Source organism: Musa acuminata, chromosome BXJ3-8 (genome assembly GCF_036884655.1).
Source record: "Musa acuminata AAA Group cultivar baxijiao chromosome BXJ3-8, Cavendish_Baxijiao_AAA, whole genome shotgun sequence".
NCBI classification, from domain to species: Eukaryota; Viridiplantae; Streptophyta; class Magnoliopsida; order Zingiberales; family Musaceae; genus Musa; species Musa acuminata.
Genome location: NC_088356.1, coordinates 44294372 through 44312364, shown reverse-complemented (window position 1 = coordinate 44312364; position 17993 = coordinate 44294372). Strand labels below are relative to the sequence as shown.

The following is a 17993-nucleotide window of genomic DNA, read 5'->3' as shown; positions in this document are numbered from 1 at the left end:
CATCAAATCATGACAAACATTCAGGAAGGACTCATAATCTAACGGACGATCACAGTAAGAAACTATTTGATTCATCTTCCAACTAAAATACCTCTTGATTTAGCCTCTTCTGCCACCACTCATTCATCCAGAACAAACAAGCATCAAAACATCTAAAGTTGGGGATATCAGCATATAACAAATTCAATTACACTTCTGATTGAATATTATTTAAGCATATTACAAACTTTTCGGTTGTCCACATTTAGTTTCTTAAAACATGTTGCTCGGTGACAAAAAATTAATCTCTCTCTTTCTTAACCATCAAAAAATAAAACAAAGTATTGGTACCGTATCATACATATGAAAATAGGCAGAATTCTTTCCTTGCTGGTTCAGACTCTAACTGCTTCAACAACAACAATCTTTCAGGTTAAAGGTACCAAAGAAACAATCTTTCCACAAAATACATGTACATCATAGATAAAAAAGTTAAAACATTCCTCTTTTCTATCTCTCCACCCTATGTTATTACGTATCTTATCCCTTCCAATTATTTAATCAAATCAGATTCCAGAAAAACCTGATGAGCCTCACTCTCTATGTAGGGTTTTCTTCTTCAACTCTGATAGATCCTATAAGTACCACTATTAAATTACAACAATACTTATTCTGCTAACTACTTATCAGGGTTGTTTTACTTTGTCAATTGAATCTTTAATGCCCTTAGCACTTTTTATAATATTTACTAAGGTTGCACATGATTCAGGGTTAAGGAGGGCTCAGTTGATGGTCATGGGTTTAATCCACCAAATGGTTTAGTCTAAATAATAACTAATTTAGCTTGGTCAAAGGAGTACAACTCAGATAAAGTATCCTATATAAAGGGATGGACTAAAATACTCTTTTCTCATTTTCTTTGCCAACCCATAGATCCTAGATAGTTAGCTAGGTTAGCAACCTAATGAGAAAGCCAGGTTAAAGTTAGTACGGTTAACATAATTTAACCTAGATAATTTGGCCCAAAACCAAACATAGCATAATTAGTATCCTTCTTGTCTAATCTCTTAGCTCACTCTCCACATCTCTGATACATGCGTAAAGTCATTTCGTTGTGTTGTCCCATTAGGCATATTTTCTTGTTCTGAAGCTCCTCCTTTAGTAGTTCAAGGAAAAATCACTCAATCTACATCAGTATCACAATGTGATCCTTGAAAATATGAAGATACACAATGGAAATCGTGTCTATCTAAATGCAAAGAGATATGTAGATTCATAAGTGAAAATAAAATTCAACAGATAATAGTGAATAGACAAAGAACAAATGAAAATTATCTCGTGACATGGGCACATAAACAAGTTCAGAGAACATTGTTGACCACTTTCAAATTTAATCATTTGAAAGAGAAAAATGTTAGTATAACATGAACTAATATATAGCATTGCGACAAATTTGTGGTAGTAGTTTCCACTTTCCAGTATCTACAACACGCCAAAATGCATCTGATCAGCCAACAACATAGGATTTCAATGCAACATAAATAAGAAAACGAAGGACAAGTGGGCAACATCGGAATAGTAAATTGAACAAAACTGTCAACCCCATTTAATAGGAAAAAGAAATCTCAAACATGATCCGACAAATATATAAGAACATTAAACAGACACACACATATCCCTCTATGACAACGGCGTATATGGATAATGGTGATGAAGTCATAAACAAGCCAAAACAGTTCTCCAGCAGCAAAAATCACAACTAATATCCTTCAAGCTTCCTTTCCTGGATCTGACCCATGTCATATATCACATGCAGTTCCAGATCTGATTCGTGTTATCAAAACTGAATTCAAATCCCACACGATTGTTTTCCCCTTAAACCTCCTCCTCGGTAGAAGAAGTGTACTACCACAGACAAATAAGCTAACGAATAAAGAGATCCATTAGAAATATTGAAGACGAACCAACGTAACTGTAGCAGAACACTGAACGGGCAGGTCAATTGTGGGAGTCATTCCTCCGGTTGCTGCCACCATTGACCTGATCAAGAAGCTTCCCAGACTCCTCATCAGCCTGGGCGGCCTTCTTCTGTGCCTCCTTGGCCTTGAGCGCCTGCAGCTTCACGTAGTTGTAGTAGGCGACGCCGAGGAAGGCGATGGCATAGCCGAAGAGGTTGATGCTGGTCACGATGTCACGGATGACGGACCAGGAGAAGGCGATGAGGAGCCAGTCCTTGACGACGCCAGCGACGTTCATGGTGAGGGCGGAGGTCTTGCCGACGAGGAGGAAGACGGCAAGGTTGAGGGCGAAGGCGCACAAGGAGTTGGTGCCGAAGATGAGGATGTCGGGGCGGAAGGCGGAGGCGGCCAAGCGGTCACGGAGGACAGGGAGCTCGACCATGGACCAGGGGACGAGGAGGAAGGCAAGGCAGCAGGGGGCTACGTAGTAGAGGGAGGTAATGGGGTTAAGGGAGACGCCCTTGGAGGTGAGGAGGATCTGGATGAGGACGAGGCGGGTGGCCTCGAAGGCGACGGCGGCGAGCTGGAGGACGACGCCCGCGCCGACGAAGCGGGCCTCGCCGTACGCGGCGATGGCGACGCCGAAGGAGATGGAGAGCATGTTGAGCATGGAGGAGGACTTGAAAGCCTCCTTGCGGAAGAGGACGCTGATGGAGTAGACGGCGACGGGCATGAGGGCCTTGAGCATCTGGATGAAGGAGACGGAGAGGTAGATGTACGCAGAGTTGGAGAACCACAGGGAGAGGGAGTAGAGGGCGCCGATGGGGACGACGGAGGAGAGGTAGAGTGGGCGGGTCATGGGCGGGGAGGCGGGCGGCGCCACCAGGCGGAGGACGCGGACGAGGAGGAATGCGAGGGCGGAGCAGAAGGTCATGTGGATGATGGTGAGGCTGATGGGGAAGGGCCACCCGTACATCTTCGGATCCAGAATGTACTTGTTGTAAACGATGACGGTGAAGCTGAGGAAGATCCACACCGCAACGTAGGCGTACGACAGCAGCACCTTCTTCATCACCCCCTCCGCCATTGCTCCGCCGCTCCCTCCCCTCCTCCGATCAGTCCAGTCGCGGAACTGCTGCTGCTGTGATCGATAGATCCGAAGTTGGAGGAATGAGGAGCGGAGACGGGAGGGAATAGGGATTACAAGTCCCGAAAGGACTTGTTTGCATAATTCGGAATTGGAGAGGGACCAGTTTGCAAAACGACACAAGTGTCGCATCGTAAATAGTATCTCTCTCTCTCTCTCTATATATATATATATATAAATGCTGCGTCTACGATCAATTAAATAGTATGTAGAATTAAAGAGGTAGTCGACACACTTCGAGCTCAAGATTTTAATTACGTTAGAAATTAATATGCAAGGAGTTACTTTTGCTGCACTAAATTCTCGTTCAACGTTACTGATTTAGGCATCGAAAAGAATCGGACGTCGATATTTTACCATAAGCACCTTAGGAGCTTTAGAATATAAACAAGTCCACGGCTCTATCTCGACACTTTTGATTGGATCAACATATTTATACAATACGAACATTTCTAATATGATCGAGTTTGGGGATTAAAAAATTTAAATAAATGATACTATGGCGGTTAATATTCTAAACAAGGAGAAGAATTACCTTTGGTTTCTTATTTATTATGTTGGAATTATCTTTAATTTAACTAAATAAGGTATATATATATGTGTGTGTGTATTCAGTTATCATTTCACAATCACATGGATTATGTAGGTAGAGGGTGGGTGGATGGCGAAAGCGAAGTTGGGGATACTTCCCTTTCGCTTACGTGACAATTTTCTCAACTTAACGACATGAAGGTCATCTGGAAAAATAAAAAGAAGACATGAAAAGCATCATCAAAGACATCTGAACCTTCAATCAAATGTCACGAGAAAGAAGCTTCTTCATCTTATGATCGATCTAGCTGAATTGTATCACCGTCTCCGACTTTCTCCGGACATTCACCTGATTTGTGTCAATATCTTTTTTATTTATGCTGTGTCAAGATCAACGTTTTCTTAAGATCAATCTATCATTATTCGTTGTGTCAAGATTAACATTTTCTTATCATACTTTTGTATTGTTATTATATTTTAATAGGATGTTAGTTAATCATCATTCAACATAGAATCATCGTATGATGTCTAAAAAGAGGAGAACAAGATTTAAAGCAGACAATCGTAAGTTTTCTCCTAGCACTTTATGACCAGAAAGACAATTGTAGATTTTTTTATTATCCTTTTTTATTAACAATTACAAGTTTCCTTCTTGTCCTTTATAATTAGAAAGACATATGACCATAAGAACAATTATAAATTTTCTTCTTGTCCTTTTTGATCGAAAAGATAATTATATGCTTCCTTTTAACCTTTTATGACCAATATTATAAAAAGAGATAAACTTATCTTTTTCGAGGAACTCATGTTCATACTCATATACTTCGAATTATTAACTTGGGCATTGGAGTGAATAGTTCGGAAAACCTCTCTTGACCTCAGTCTTAGTGTAGATGGCACCTAAGGAGTTTAGTGCTTCTACCTCGAAGACACCTCGAACTATCCTATGCATACAGGACTGGATTATATCGAGCTGACCAAAATATCAACAATATTTTCTCTCATCATTTTGGCCCTAGAAAGAGGGTTTGATGTCATAGGAATGTCTGCCTATCAACACTCGACGAACGCTCGAATGAGAAGGTCCTGCTCCCAATCCATAATACTTTCACTCAGGAGGTAGCAACTACCCTTTTCGCATATGGATATATCTACTTTGGTACAAACACTGATGTGATATTGGTGTCTGTTCAATGACTTGGGCCTTTCACCCCCAAAGGTGACCTCGAGCCACCTACTCATCCCTGCTAAGGTGTTTCTAAACCTCACCTAGCAAGTGTAGAGACTAATGAGCATGATACAATATATTACTCTACTCTTGCTCTAGCTAGCCCAATAGGCGATACCACGGTTAGCAACTCAACAACCATCGGCACTGGTGCTTATTGGGGTCCCCCCACCCAACACGCTACCAACATCTCAAGAGAAATCGATGCTTATCGAACCGCCAATTGAGGGGACACCTCGCTCTCCAACCAGAGTTTAGCGGACCAGTATGTCATCACTCTACTCCACCTGAATTCCAGACCCAGTTGACAGATTTGATAGATAAATTTCCTAAAGATATTATGACAAATGGACTTGTAGTGTTTCTTTCTCCTATTGCCTAAAGTCTGAGAAGTATTTGCCTTGATAGCCTCAGGCACACATTCCTAAGGAAGTGAAGCTTCAACTCCCTTGTGAGCTGAGTAAAAAAAATGATAGAGAGTGACTTCAGATGGGTAGGCGTGCCATTCTTGTATTGGGCCTCTTAATATGATTAGGAAGTGTGACACATCATAGCATCTAAAATGTTATATAATGATTATTGGGTGTGGAAAGTAGCAATATGCTCCAATAGGTCAATGTTATTGTCAAAGGACACCTCAGCCACTATTGAGACATTTTGATTTTTGAGATACCTAGTAAATGAGTCATTCTCGAGCTTGAGTTTGGGATACCTCGTCGTGAAATGGGCTAAGGTGATTTGGTACCCAAACTAGTACGAGATGATCATTGTTCTCTCTAGACCTCTTCTAAACCCAACAGATGCCTTGTAATCGTGATTGTCTCCTCTCGATACTTTGGTATTATGTATCGCTCTACTTCCAATGCTTCCCTTAGATCCCAAGCCTGCTCATTAGCCACCACGACTTGCTCGACAAGCTCCAAGTTATTTATCCTCATCGAATCCAGCTCCCGGGTGAGCCCTCTATGGCCTGATTATTGCTCTAGACTTCCTTCAACTGCTTGATGAAGTCAGTGTGGTGTAGCTTGGCTTCATCAAGTTGTCACTCTAGCTCGGCCCCCCAAACCTCCACCTCGGTAATAGCAAAAGGAGCTCCTCCCTCATTCAGCCCCTTGATCTCTTCTTAAAGATCTTCGATTACGAGGGCCTACTGGTGAATGAGAAAGCCAACGTCTTATTTATATGATTGATAAGGGTTGTTATATAGAAGTAGTACTACAAATCAAAGATGAATAGATGAATAATGTGAATTTGAAGGGGCTAGCAATAACCTAACTTACCAACACTTCATTGCAGAAGCAGGTGTCGAGCAGAATCTCTGAAGTAGAATGATAGATATGCTTTACAACCCCCCAAACATAAGGACCCAGGGCAATACTGCTATGAGGCCACACCATCACCCCACACCTTTTGCTCCTCCTGCAAACTCTCTCATCTCGATTGCAACAGTGCACCCGGGGTTGGATCTATCAGGTTAGCTATTAGTAAAGCCATGAAGAGCAGGGGCTTCCCCTTGCATAACTTGAATATTGACCTGAACCTATCCCATCTTTTCTCAAAAGATGACTGGGAGCTTTGGGGACCCCTTGAAGGTGCTAATGCTGCAAAGGTAGGAGGCTCTTTCTTAAGAACTAATTCCTTAAGTTCCCCAACCATTAGAGGGCGAGATACTTTTATCACAATGACCTTCTGCTTCTTTCTCGGCTTGTCGATGCTAGCATGATGGTTAGACTGAGTTAGTCCCAAAGCCTCGAGCGATAACTCGTGGATAGTGGCCGAATTCAAAGAGGTCACCGTTGTGCCCTAAGAGAAGCTAGGTATCTTCCTCTTCAAGGAATGCAAATTCATGTCTCTAGAGGATAAAAAAATAAGGCTACAGAGAATCAAAAAGATGGATGAGGTGAAGTGATGGGAGGTTTGGGTCATACCACGAGGAACCGAGTTGAGACCCATGTCAATAAGTTACTCCTCGTCAATCTTTCGGATGACCTTAGAAGAAGAGAATATGTCTCTCAGTAGAAGTACTTGACTCGCCTCCTCGTCTAACAAGGAGGGGTGTTATCTATGTAGTGTGACGACAAGTGAGATCAAACCCCAATCTTAACTTGAATGTACGAAAAAGAAATGCTCCTTCCAACTATTGTGATTCGAAGGGACTCCACTAACTTTGAAGCCCTCCAAGTGACTAAATAGTAACCACTTTTTTCCTTACATAGTCAAAAGCAAGTCATAAAAAGTTTGTGGGTCAGAGTAATATTGGCACGCCAATATTTTTTGATGAACACTATTAGATAGCACTATTTGTTGGGCACCATCTAAAAGGGTAATATCTTCTACCATTATAAATAAGACACTATCACCAAACGAAGGAGAGATGAATTCCCATCTCGAGGGCATCACAGGATAAGCAAAGAGTCTTAGGTGTAGGATCGAATGAATGCTGGCCAAGTCGAGGAACTTGTAAGTCAAACTTGGTCAGGATGGAATACTTAACTCACAAGTGATTTAAAAGTGATACACTCACTACTAAATCATAGTTATACGATCTTTTCATAGACTCTAAGTCCTAAAGAATCTTTAGATTCATGGGAACTGCCTCCCTCGATAAAAGGGTGTTTAAGATTTCCTTTGTCCTTAGGTTATCCAAAGATATAGTATAGATCTTGACTATCTGATAGCCAATAGATCGGGAGAAACTTATATGAGAAAGAAAAAATATCTCAATCTGAGGAGGCAGAAGAGCAAGATGGTAGAAGATCGATCTATTGCAGAACCAACCCTAAGACTAAGAGAGACTCAAGGACCGACTCACGTTGTGGGAAACCAGAACGAAGTAAAGAAGGCTTCTAAGGAGGCTATGAAGACTCAAATGAAAGAATGAACCTCACCCACAAAGTAAAGAAGGATTTATAGGGAGGGACTCAATCTCTCTCCTCCCATGATCGAGAGAAGTGTCATTTTAGGACAATTTCGAAGAGACACCACCGGATGATGAACTTGAAAAGCATCTAATAATGAATTCACAAAATGTCAAAATCTACCATAATGGAGGCACAAGGCCAAATGTACCCAAGGCATATGAGTCGGAAAAATCCAACTAACGTGAAAAAAAATAGCATCGACGAAAGCACAAGGCTAAATGTACTTAAGATACGTGAGTCGGGAAAACCCGATTCGTATAAGGAGATACCCCATAATAGAAGCGTATGGTAAAATATGTCTGACATGCGTGATTTGAGAAAAATCTACTATGATGAAGGTACAAGGCTAAATGTGCTTGAGGCATATGAGTCAGAAAAACTCAACCCATATGAAGAGCAATCTACTATGGTAAGAGCGCAAAGCCAAATGTACTCGAGGCATGTGAGTTAGGAAAACCCGACTCACATGAAGAAAAATCCACTACGGTGAAGGCACAAAGCCAAATGTACCCGAGGTACGTGAGACGAAAAAACCCGACCCATGTGAAAAGAAATCCATACGACAGGGGTGTAAGGCCAAATATGCTTGAGATATATAAGTCTAGAAAACGTGATTTATGTAAAGTAAAATAAGTCATGACAGAGGTATACAACCAAATGTGCCCGAGGTGCATGAGTCAGAAAAACCTGATCCATATAAAAAAAAATTCATTACAACGGAGGCATAAGATAAAATGTGCTTGAGGTGTGTGAGTCGAGAAAACCCAGGCCATGTGAAAAAAAATCTTCTACGATGAAGGCATAAGGCAGATACCTGAGAAACACAAGTCAGAAAAACCTGATCTGCATGACTAGAAATCCTCCAGAGAGAGGTGTAAGGCCAAATGTGCCGAAGGCACATGAGTCAGAAAAACTCGACCCATGTGAAGAAAAATCTACAGTGGAGAAAACAAAAAGCAAAATATGCTTGAGATGCGTATGTTGAGAAACCCGACTCATGTAAGGAAATCCACTATAACGAAAGCATAGAGCAAAATATATCCGATGCATGTGAGTCATGAAAACCTGACTTACGAGAGAAGATCTCAAATGCTCTCGTATCGAATGAACTAAACATCGCACTTCGAATCTCTCTCGCAAGAACCCCAAAGCATGTTTTTGAGGGAGGGGGAAGGTAACAAATGATAAGAAATATATCTATCAAGACACATAATCGTCATGCGATGTCCAAAGAGATAGGAGAAGATAAAAGTCTAAAACAAGTAATCACAAGCTTCCTTGTAGCCCTTTATCACCAAAAAAATAACTATAAGTTTTCTTATCTTTTATGACTAAAAAATAATCACACGTTTCTTTTGATCCTTCATAATTAGGTAATATTTATTATGAAAGGGGACACACTTACTCTTTTTTTTTCTTTTTTTTTTTTTCGAGGAATCACATATTTCTAATTACTAACTTGACATTTTCTCACAACGCATCCCTTTTTCAAATTTATTCTCAATTTCCACTCCATTCTGTTGTCCATACTTACCTTTAGGAACCTGTATTCGTACTCACATATTTCGGATTACGGCATCGAAGATAAAAATACATTTTCTCACATCGCATCCAAATGACTTACAGATAGATACATCACAGCATCTCGGCATGGCCAACCTCGAACACTGTAAACATGCGACGGACAACTCGACGAATTTTATAAACCTGATCCCTAATCCTACAAAAGGTCTTTCATGACTACATGTTCATAATTGTTTAATCTCGATTGTGATTCTGCTATATATCCACTGACCTTTATCCTTATATGGTCATCTCCATACATGGAAAAGAGAATGAATATTTCTTCCTCTCATCGATGTCCCTATCAAGCACCCTTCGAGGAGGACTAATCTACTCCGCAAGAAGACCAAATAACATTAAAAATAAAGAGTGCCAACTCGAATCCAAAAATAATCAAGATAATAAAAACATATTCTAAGAAGAGGTAGAAAAGGAAGACATAAAAGCACTCAGCATCACAATACAATGCCAATTGTGAAATAGTTTCAGCAGCTCCCTCCATTTATGCTGCTTGAACAAATACCTCATCAAATTTGGGCACTCATTGTGCTACATTTATCACATACATAACACATTCCCAACATAAAGTACATTAAAGATCACGATCAACTAATACAAGTATAAATAAATAGTCTGTCACGGTGATGAGAACTCAAACAATCTCCGTAATTGCTTCTCCCCCAAACCAACACAGCCTTATCGAAGCAAAGGAGGGGTTCATATCTCTGAAGGAACGCGCAGGTACAGGTGGGACGGCAACCTCGGCGTGGCCACAGCCCGCAAGGGAGTCTGCATGAAGGTGACCATCCCCGGAGTCTCCGTCATGTCGACGTCCTCCGGCTTGACACCGTCCGGCAGAGTCCAGCTGAAGTGGTGCAGCAGGTGGCCGAGCATGGAGGTGACCAGGTTGATGCCCAGCTGGGCCCCGGGGCAGACCCGGCGGCCGGTGCCGAACGGCAGCACCCGGAAGTCGCGTCCCTTGATGTCGATGTCCTCTTCCAGGAACCGCTCGGGCCGGTACTCGAGCGGGTTTTTCCACGTCTTGGGGTCACGGGCGATGGCCCAGACGTTGACGATCACGTTGGAGCCCTTGGGAATGTCGTAGCCGCCGATCTTGACGTTGGCGTTGGCCTTGTGTGGAAGCATGAGCGGGGTCGGGGGGTGCAGCCGGAGCGACTCCTTGACGACGCATTGCAGGTAGGGGAGGCTGGCGAAGTCCGTCTCGTTCATGATCCGCTCCTGCCCGATGACGCGGTCCAGTTCGTCCTGGATCTTCCGCTGCACCCTCGGGTTCCTCACGATCTCAGACATCGCCCATTCCACTGATATCACCGTCGTGTCCATCCCCGCCGTGATCATGTCCTGTTACAGTGCAGCAGCAGCTAACAACGGCGGTTCCTTGAGACGAGGAAGCACCAGAGTGGGAGAGGAGAGCAACGCACCCAAAGGAGGCCGATGATGGTGTCCTCGCTGAGGTCGTACTGGTCCTTGAGCGTGAGCAGCGCGTCGACGAAGTGATCCTTGGCGCCGCCCTTGTACCGAGCTTGCGTGTGCTCCTCCATGATGATCTTGGTGAGGCGATCCCGGCGAGCGCTGTGCTTGTCGTAGGCCTCGACGTCGAGCGGGCACAGCCACTGCAACCACGAGACGTACTCGGCGAGGGAGAGCGAGGCACCAAACTTGTGGCCGTTAGAGACGATGGTCTTGAACTCCACTCCTTGTTCGTCGGTAGAACCGTCCGGGTTCACGAATCGCTTCCCGAACGCGAGCCTCGTGATGTTGTTGAACGCCACCGCCGAGAGATGGTCCTTCAGCACCAAGCTCTTCCCTATCTTCTCTGCGAGATACAACATAACCTAAATCGAATCAGAAAAATTAAACGAATGATCATCTTCTTCCTCCTCTCTTATCTGAGATCCGATAGCAGCCCTCCAAATCACATAATCTCCATCACAAAGTCATCTATATGATCTCATGGGGAACAGCTCAAAGACCAGATCTAAGCCTAAAACAATGTGTCGAAAAGAGGAACAGGGGAAGTTCTTGTAGTCTTTAGCAGGTCAACGACCAATTAAATTCTTCCTCCTCTGTGGTGAGATCCAGAGCAAGAATGGTGAAGATCTTGGATCCGGTTCTCTGATTCGATGAATCGCTCGTATAGATGAGAGATCAGAGGACGAGGAGGAGGGGGGAGGGAAGATTGTTATTACCAGGGTGGGAGCAGGCATGGAAGATGGACTCGACCATCGCGGTAACCTCGTCCTCGCGGATGGGGCGGAGCGCCTCGAGGCGCTTGGGGGAGAAGAGCTCGAGGTTGCAGACCTTGCGGACCTTGACGTAGTGGGGGCCGTAGTCGGCCCAGATGAGGTCCTGGCCATCGCGGCTGAAGCGGGCGGCGGAGCGGGAGCGGGGGCGGTCCGCCAGCTGCTGGTCCTTCTCCTTGAGCACCTCGCGCGCCAGCTCGGAGCTGGACACCACCACGTTGAGGGTAGTGCCGAACCACACCGACATGATCGGGCCGTACGTCTGCGCCCACTCCGCGAAGCACCGGAAGCGGACCGGCTTGATGTCGTAGAGGTTGCCGACGACGGGCCAGCGGCGGGGGCCGGGGGGCAGCCGGACGCGGAACCGGATGTAGAGGGCGAGGAGGACCGCGAGGGCAGCGAGGGCGGGGGGGAGGAGGGAGGGATCCATGGGCAGTAGCGGCAGCAGATCCGCCATGGGGGAGGAGACCTGTGGGCTGTGGGTAAGAGTCACCGACAGCCCCACGGCTCCTTCTAATTGATATAGATGGGGCCATGAGGGAGTAGGTAAGGTGGTGGGGTCATCAGACCAGACGTGTGTGATGAGGATCTGATGGCTCGCGGTTGGTGTGATGAGTGGTGTCTGATGTGTGCAGGTCTCATCTCGTCGTTCCTCTTTTCTTCTTCCTCCATTTCGTGGCCTGCGAGTGGTGTGAGTAGGTGACGAAAGAGAGGTTTGGGTTGAGGAAGAAGCCATTGGAGGAGTGAGAAGAAGGTCGGTAAATGTTACTGATGAGGGGGAGAGAGAGAGAGAGAGAGGGTTGCGTGCGTTGGGGTGACGATAGGTGGATGTCAAGGAAACAATGGGTGAGTTGGTGAAGATTCTTTGACTTGAGGCCAACAGATTAGTTTTGGTGACGACTAGCGATATCAGAATTATTTAGGTTGAGAGTTCCAAACTATATTGAATATAATTCTATGTTTGAAATATTATTTAATTAATTATTTTTAATTAATTTTGATAAGAATTACAAATAATTATATCTCCTATTTTGTATTTTGTATGAAGTAAAAACAAATATCTCTATTAATATAAAAGATACCCATTCAATGGTTAAAAGAGAGTCTTAATTCTGTGGTAAATGAGTTCGTGTTCTGATAAGTTTATAATGAAGATATATTTATAATTATCGATTTAATAAAAAGAGTATTTTTTTTATCATCTAAATATAATATGTTAGGTAGGCTCCTTATCAACCTTAGAGGAGATTAATATGGTATATTTAGTAAGTATTTATTGAATTTGATAGGGACAATTTTACGTCGATCATCTCGATAAAATATTTCTTGAATTTGATATATATTGAATTATATCTAGTAAGAACACTTAAGCAGAACTCCAAATTATCATTCCCAACATAGCACTGTAGTACATCCCGATATGCCTTACATCAATGATAGATAATAATCATCATATCTTATCAAAATCAAAGAACGATTAGGAGGTTCACCTAATCTTTTCTCGAGCCAATCAGTAAAACAACTTAGGGATTAGATATAAAAAGGAACTCATCAGCTTATGCTGAAAAGTGAACTATCTACACACTAACTCAATTATACTGTTAAAACTATTATTTTTTTTCCCTTCGTTAACTTAAGCATCGGAGGGGCCATGTTGAGCAATCCTAGGCGTCGACCTGTCATATAGGATTGTTGGTAGTCAAGAGGCGACCTCGCTGTCAGGACACAGCCACGAGATAACCCTTTGCCCAAGGACACCCGAATGACCCAGCCTAGGGAGGCACCTTACAATAAGGAAGATCCCAGATCACCTACTCGATCATCCCGAATAAGGTCTTCACCAATAGAACGGCTTTTGACTAGGTCGCTTATGCGATCTCACCTCATCAAGTCTCCCACGTTTAGGAAAAGGCACTTGGTTGAACCTGCACCTTCGGCAATGAATCAACCATGCTAACTCACCGGTCAACAGTACTCATAATACTATCAAGACTCAAGTTGAGTTTCGATTGATAAAAAATAATGATCATATCAAGTTTAATATTTTTTAAAAAATTATTAACTAATTTAATGAGTAATTTTTCTATAAAAAAGATTTATCGTTAAATCTAGTCTTGATCATTTATTTTGTTTTTAGAACATGTCATGTTGATGCTCTTTTTTCTGTTTTATTTATTATTTATTTTGGTTGGGACGTGGCATTTTGGTGATCATGTTATATGAGGTGGATGTCAAAGGCTTTGGTTTACAAAAACACTCGAATGATCCTCAAATTTTGATGTCCAATTAAAACTTGAATAATTTGGGTTTTTTTACTTGAATAATTAAAACTTGAATAATCAAAATTATAAGAACAATTAAAATTATTTCTTATACTTCTGCTGTTAAATTTTGTAATACAACTTGTGTTTGAGACACAATTTGTGTGTGTGTGCAGTGCATGCGTGCGGGTGCAAATACAAGCATGTGTATTGGCATAGGAAAAGTGTATGTGTTATGGGAATAAGTTATTGACATATTCGTTAGCCCAACGTAATCCAAACCCGTGTACATAAGGTTATTCAATGGGCCTTTATGGTAAAAACGATGTGCTCTAGAGTATCACCTATATGAAATTGAAATTAAGAGAGATTTTTTTTTTTGACTCGATCCAATGTCCAAGTCAGTAAGATAGGTGCACATGGACACAAGTGGTAAAAAATACTTTTCATGATTGTACTAAAAATAAGCCTTTATACTCGATCGATAAACTTCTATAAAATATTTTATGAGAAGGTAGCCCTCAACCGCTTTTAATAATCTTTCCTTGACCTTTTCTCCATATGGCCAACAATAGGGGAAATAACCTATAACTGCTTGCCTTAGACCCTTGTCCACATGGGCACATCGGTGAGAGTAATCTTTATCTCTTTCTTTCAGCCTAGATGTCATGTGGAGATCACATGTCGAATGATGATTGATCGACAATATTTTTTCTATCATTTGTCCCCTCATGAAGGTATGCTTTGAGGGTTCTCCAGAGAGATCCTAAAGTGTAGTTATCAGCTTATTTGACACATGTACCATGTAGAGGTGGGTTGGGAGGAGTATTCCATATGCCTATTTGAGGTCACCAATCTCATTTAGAATTTGATAATTAAAGAAATTTGAAAACAAGGGAGGTAAGGTTTCTCGGCCTCCGTACCATGATAGTGAAGGGGGTCAAGTTTCTTGACCTCCACACTTCGACAACGAGGGGGGTCGGGTTTCCCAAGCTCCACACCTCGACAACTAAGGGGGGCGAGTTTCCCAACCTTTGCACCTCAAAAGCAAGGATGATTGGATTTTTTTATCATCACACCTGAAAAATAAGGGAGGTCAAATTTTCGACCTCCGTGCCTTGGCAGCGAGGGGGATTGGGCGCCCGACCTCCATGCCTTGACAATAATGGGGGGTTAGGGTGCCTGACCTTTGTAGCTTAATAGTAAGGTGGGGTTAAGTTTCTCAGTCTCTACGAGGGTGGGCGCTTAATCTCCACTACTTAGTAACAAGGGGGCTTAGGGCACCCATCCTGCATAGCTTGACAGTAAGGTGAGGTTAGGTTTCATGACCTTTGCACCTCAACAACAATGGAGGGGAGGGTCAAGCTTTTCTGATCTATGTCTTTGGAATCGCCAACCTCTATGCATCGAGTGAATGCCGATGGGGATCAGGGTCACCCAATCTCTCCCACATTAGGTGAAAACTGACGGGTGCAAGCATTGATGAGAGTCGATTTTTCTCGATTCATGTAGCTCAGACATATTTCATCATGTGCTTCTAATCGTGAAAATTTTCTTCTTACATTGGTTGAGTTTTTCTAACTCACATGCTTTATGACATATTTTGTCTTATGCCTCTTACCGTTTGAGTTTTTCTTACACAAGTAGAGCTTCTCGACTCATGCTTTAAACACATTTTACTTTGTGTCTCGTATCATGATTAGTTTTTTTATATGCTTTCTAAGGTAGTCTCCACATATTAATATTTTTATGCTTTTCAAGGTGTCCCTTTATTAATTAGTATCTCTTTAGATTATACCCGAGAGAACACTTTGTTAGGATAGAGTCGACACTAAAAGGGGGGGGGGGGGGGGTGAATTAGTTGAGTGGATAAAATCACCGGTTTAAGAAATTCTTATGATGAAAAATCATTTTGGAGAGATGTTAACTTGAAAGCTTATTCGTAAGGTAATGAAAGTAATAATTCAATTTGTAATACAGGTAAATTGTAAAACAGAAATGCAAATCGTTTTATAGAGGTTCGATCGTCATGACCTACATCTATTCTACCGATTCCTCTTCCATCGAGGCCATCAGTATCCACTAATGATCTTCCTTCAATGGACGAAGATCAACCACCCTTACAACTCGATTCTTTTTTTGATAGGTTCAGGAGAGAATCTTTATAATCCCCTTCACTCATCTCTTAAATAAGACTAACACTTAGAGCTTGAGAGGAGTTCTCACAATATTACAATAGTATTTTTTTTACTTTTTTGCTCTTAATTTTTATATTAATTAATCGGAGATGAGAGGGGTATTTATAAGCCTCAAGTGGATTCAAACTTGGAGCCTAAAAGTGTTTCGTCCCGGGTTTCCCGGTTCCTGGCGGTACCACTGCTTGTGTTGGGCGGTACCATCGCTTGCAGCATTGACACTGGGCAGTACCACCGTCTAATCTGGTGGTACCACCACTTGACAGTCTTTCGGAGACTGAGTCTGGGTGGTACTACCGCCCAAACTAGTGGTACCACCATTTGACATAGTCTCAGAGACTGTGCCACGACGATTCCACTTGTTGGGTCACTATTTTGGTCTTTCACTTGGCCCAACACAGCCCAAACTTGGGCCCAATTGGCTCCTACTTGAGTTGGCCCAATTTCAACACAATTATGTGCTAACTATGAATTTTAAGGTATACACTAAGCTAAATAGGTCCGGTAAGTCTAGGTTTCTTCCGGCGATCTTCCGACGAACTTTCGGCGAACTTCTGACGATTTCTCGACAATGTTCCAGCGGACTCCTGACAAGCTCCTAGACTTCACGATAATTTTCTTGACGAGTTCTGACAAGCTTCTTTGGCAATCTCTTGGACTTCTTGATCAATTCCGGTAGAACTTTCGATGAATGTCTGGACTTCCAACGAACTCTCGAACTCCTAACGAAATCTCATTCTTAACTCTGTGACTTTATTTTGCTTTATGCCTTGTTCGCTATCGTAGTTAATCCTACACACTTAAAACCTACTGCGATCTAGATAATTATTATAAAGTCAATCAAATGTTGTCCGGCGTGTCATTGGTTCATCGACGTCTCATCCAATTCTTTGGTCCATCACCCTATTTTACGATATATTGTCCAATCGGCCAGTTGACCTCCGCAACTCCGATTTCCTTGGCGTAATTTTTGCTCTTCTTAGCCTGATGCCCGAACCCATGGCCCGAAGCCTTCTTTTGATACATTGACTGATCCTTCGGCTCGACGTCCAATCTTCGAACATGTTTCTCTCCAGCCCAACATGATTCTTCCTGCTTTTAATTATCTTTCCTTGATCAAAGCTTCATGCATCACTCAAAATACAGATCAAATCATAAATAATATTAATTAATTTTATCATCAAAATATAAGATTTAATACACTTACCTTCAATATGGGAGGAGAGAGATTGATCAGTTCTTATAAATCTCCTTTAATTATAAGGGTGATACTCATTCTCTCATTTGAGCCACTATGGTCTTTCTTAGGAGCTTTCTCTTCTTAGCCTCGTCTTACTTTTTAAGATAGTTGGTCCTTAGCTCTTTTTTTGATGGCATGTTAATTCCTTGGTGTTTTAGCCTTCAAGTATATCGGCTCTCCAATAATTCCTCGTGTGTCTCAGCCTCATTGTTTAAGATAAGTTGGTCCTTAGCACTATGGGCTTTCAAACACCTCAGTCCTTAAGAACTTCTTCTGTCTCAATAATTTAAAATGTCTCTACTTTCTCGCACGATCTTCTCGGCCATCAAATGGCCAAGGAGGTTGGTGCTCCATCCCGAGAAAGTTGATCCCAGTGAATTCAAAGATTTTTTGAAATTTAGAGTATATGAAAAGTATATATGATCAAGAATTAATAATGAGCACATAACCCATAGATCGCTTATGGACTATGTACTCTATCCCAATCGAGTTCGAGTTGCATGTAGTGATTTTGTCTTGCCTATAATGGTGGACAATAATGCCCTCATAAATGGCACCCAACTTGTGACAGTATTTGATAGTGTTCATCAAAGAGTGTTGCCTCCTGCCTCCTTGGTATTATCTAACTCGTAAACTCTTTGCTACCTACTTTTTACTGTATAAGATAAAAAATAGCTACTATTTGGTTGCTTAAGCGAGCTTTAAG

General features: G+C 42.3%; 2 protein-coding genes across 2 annotated transcripts; both read right to left on the bottom strand.

The window, feature by feature from the left end:
• Positions 1–1555: 1555 nt before the first annotated feature.
• Positions 1556–3222, bottom strand: LOC135644981 (probable sugar phosphate/phosphate translocator At5g25400). Its single transcript, XM_065162985.1, has one exon. The coding sequence runs from the start codon at positions 3214–3216 to the stop codon at positions 1978–1980; it is 1239 nt and encodes a 412-aa protein (XP_065019057.1). The 5' UTR covers positions 3217–3222; the 3' UTR covers positions 1556–1977.
• A 6577-nt stretch (positions 3223–9799) lies between these two features.
• LOC103995155 (p-coumarate 3-hydroxylase) lies at positions 9800–12080 on the bottom strand. Its single transcript, XM_009415681.3, has 3 exons — positions 11538–12080; positions 10770–11164; positions 9800–10689 (listed from the first exon to the last, which is right to left on the bottom strand). Exons 1-3 carry the CDS (start codon positions 12046–12048, stop codon positions 10045–10047), a joined length of 1551 nt encoding a protein of 516 aa, XP_009413956.2. The 5' UTR covers positions 12049–12080; the 3' UTR covers positions 9800–10044.
• Between the last annotated feature and the right edge of the window lie 5913 nt (positions 12081–17993).

Excerpts from the sequence above, each read along its gene's own strand:
- LOC135644981 (XM_065162985.1), bottom strand. The coding sequence starts at position 3,216 with ATGCGACACTTGTGTCGTTTTGCAAACTGGTCCCTCTCCAATTCCGAA.
- LOC103995155 (XM_009415681.3), bottom strand. The coding sequence starts at position 12,048 with ATGGCGGATCTGCTGCCGCTACTGCCCATGGATCCCTCCCTCCTCCCC. Across the intron at positions 11,165-11,537 it reads CCATGCCTGCTCCCACCCTG|AGAAGATAGGGAAGAGCTTG; the intron begins GTAATAACAATC and ends TGTATCTCGCAG. Across the intron at positions 10,690-10,769 it reads CCATCATCGGCCTCCTTTGG|GACATGATCACGGCGGGGAT; the intron begins GTGCGTTGCTCT and ends GCACTGTAACAG.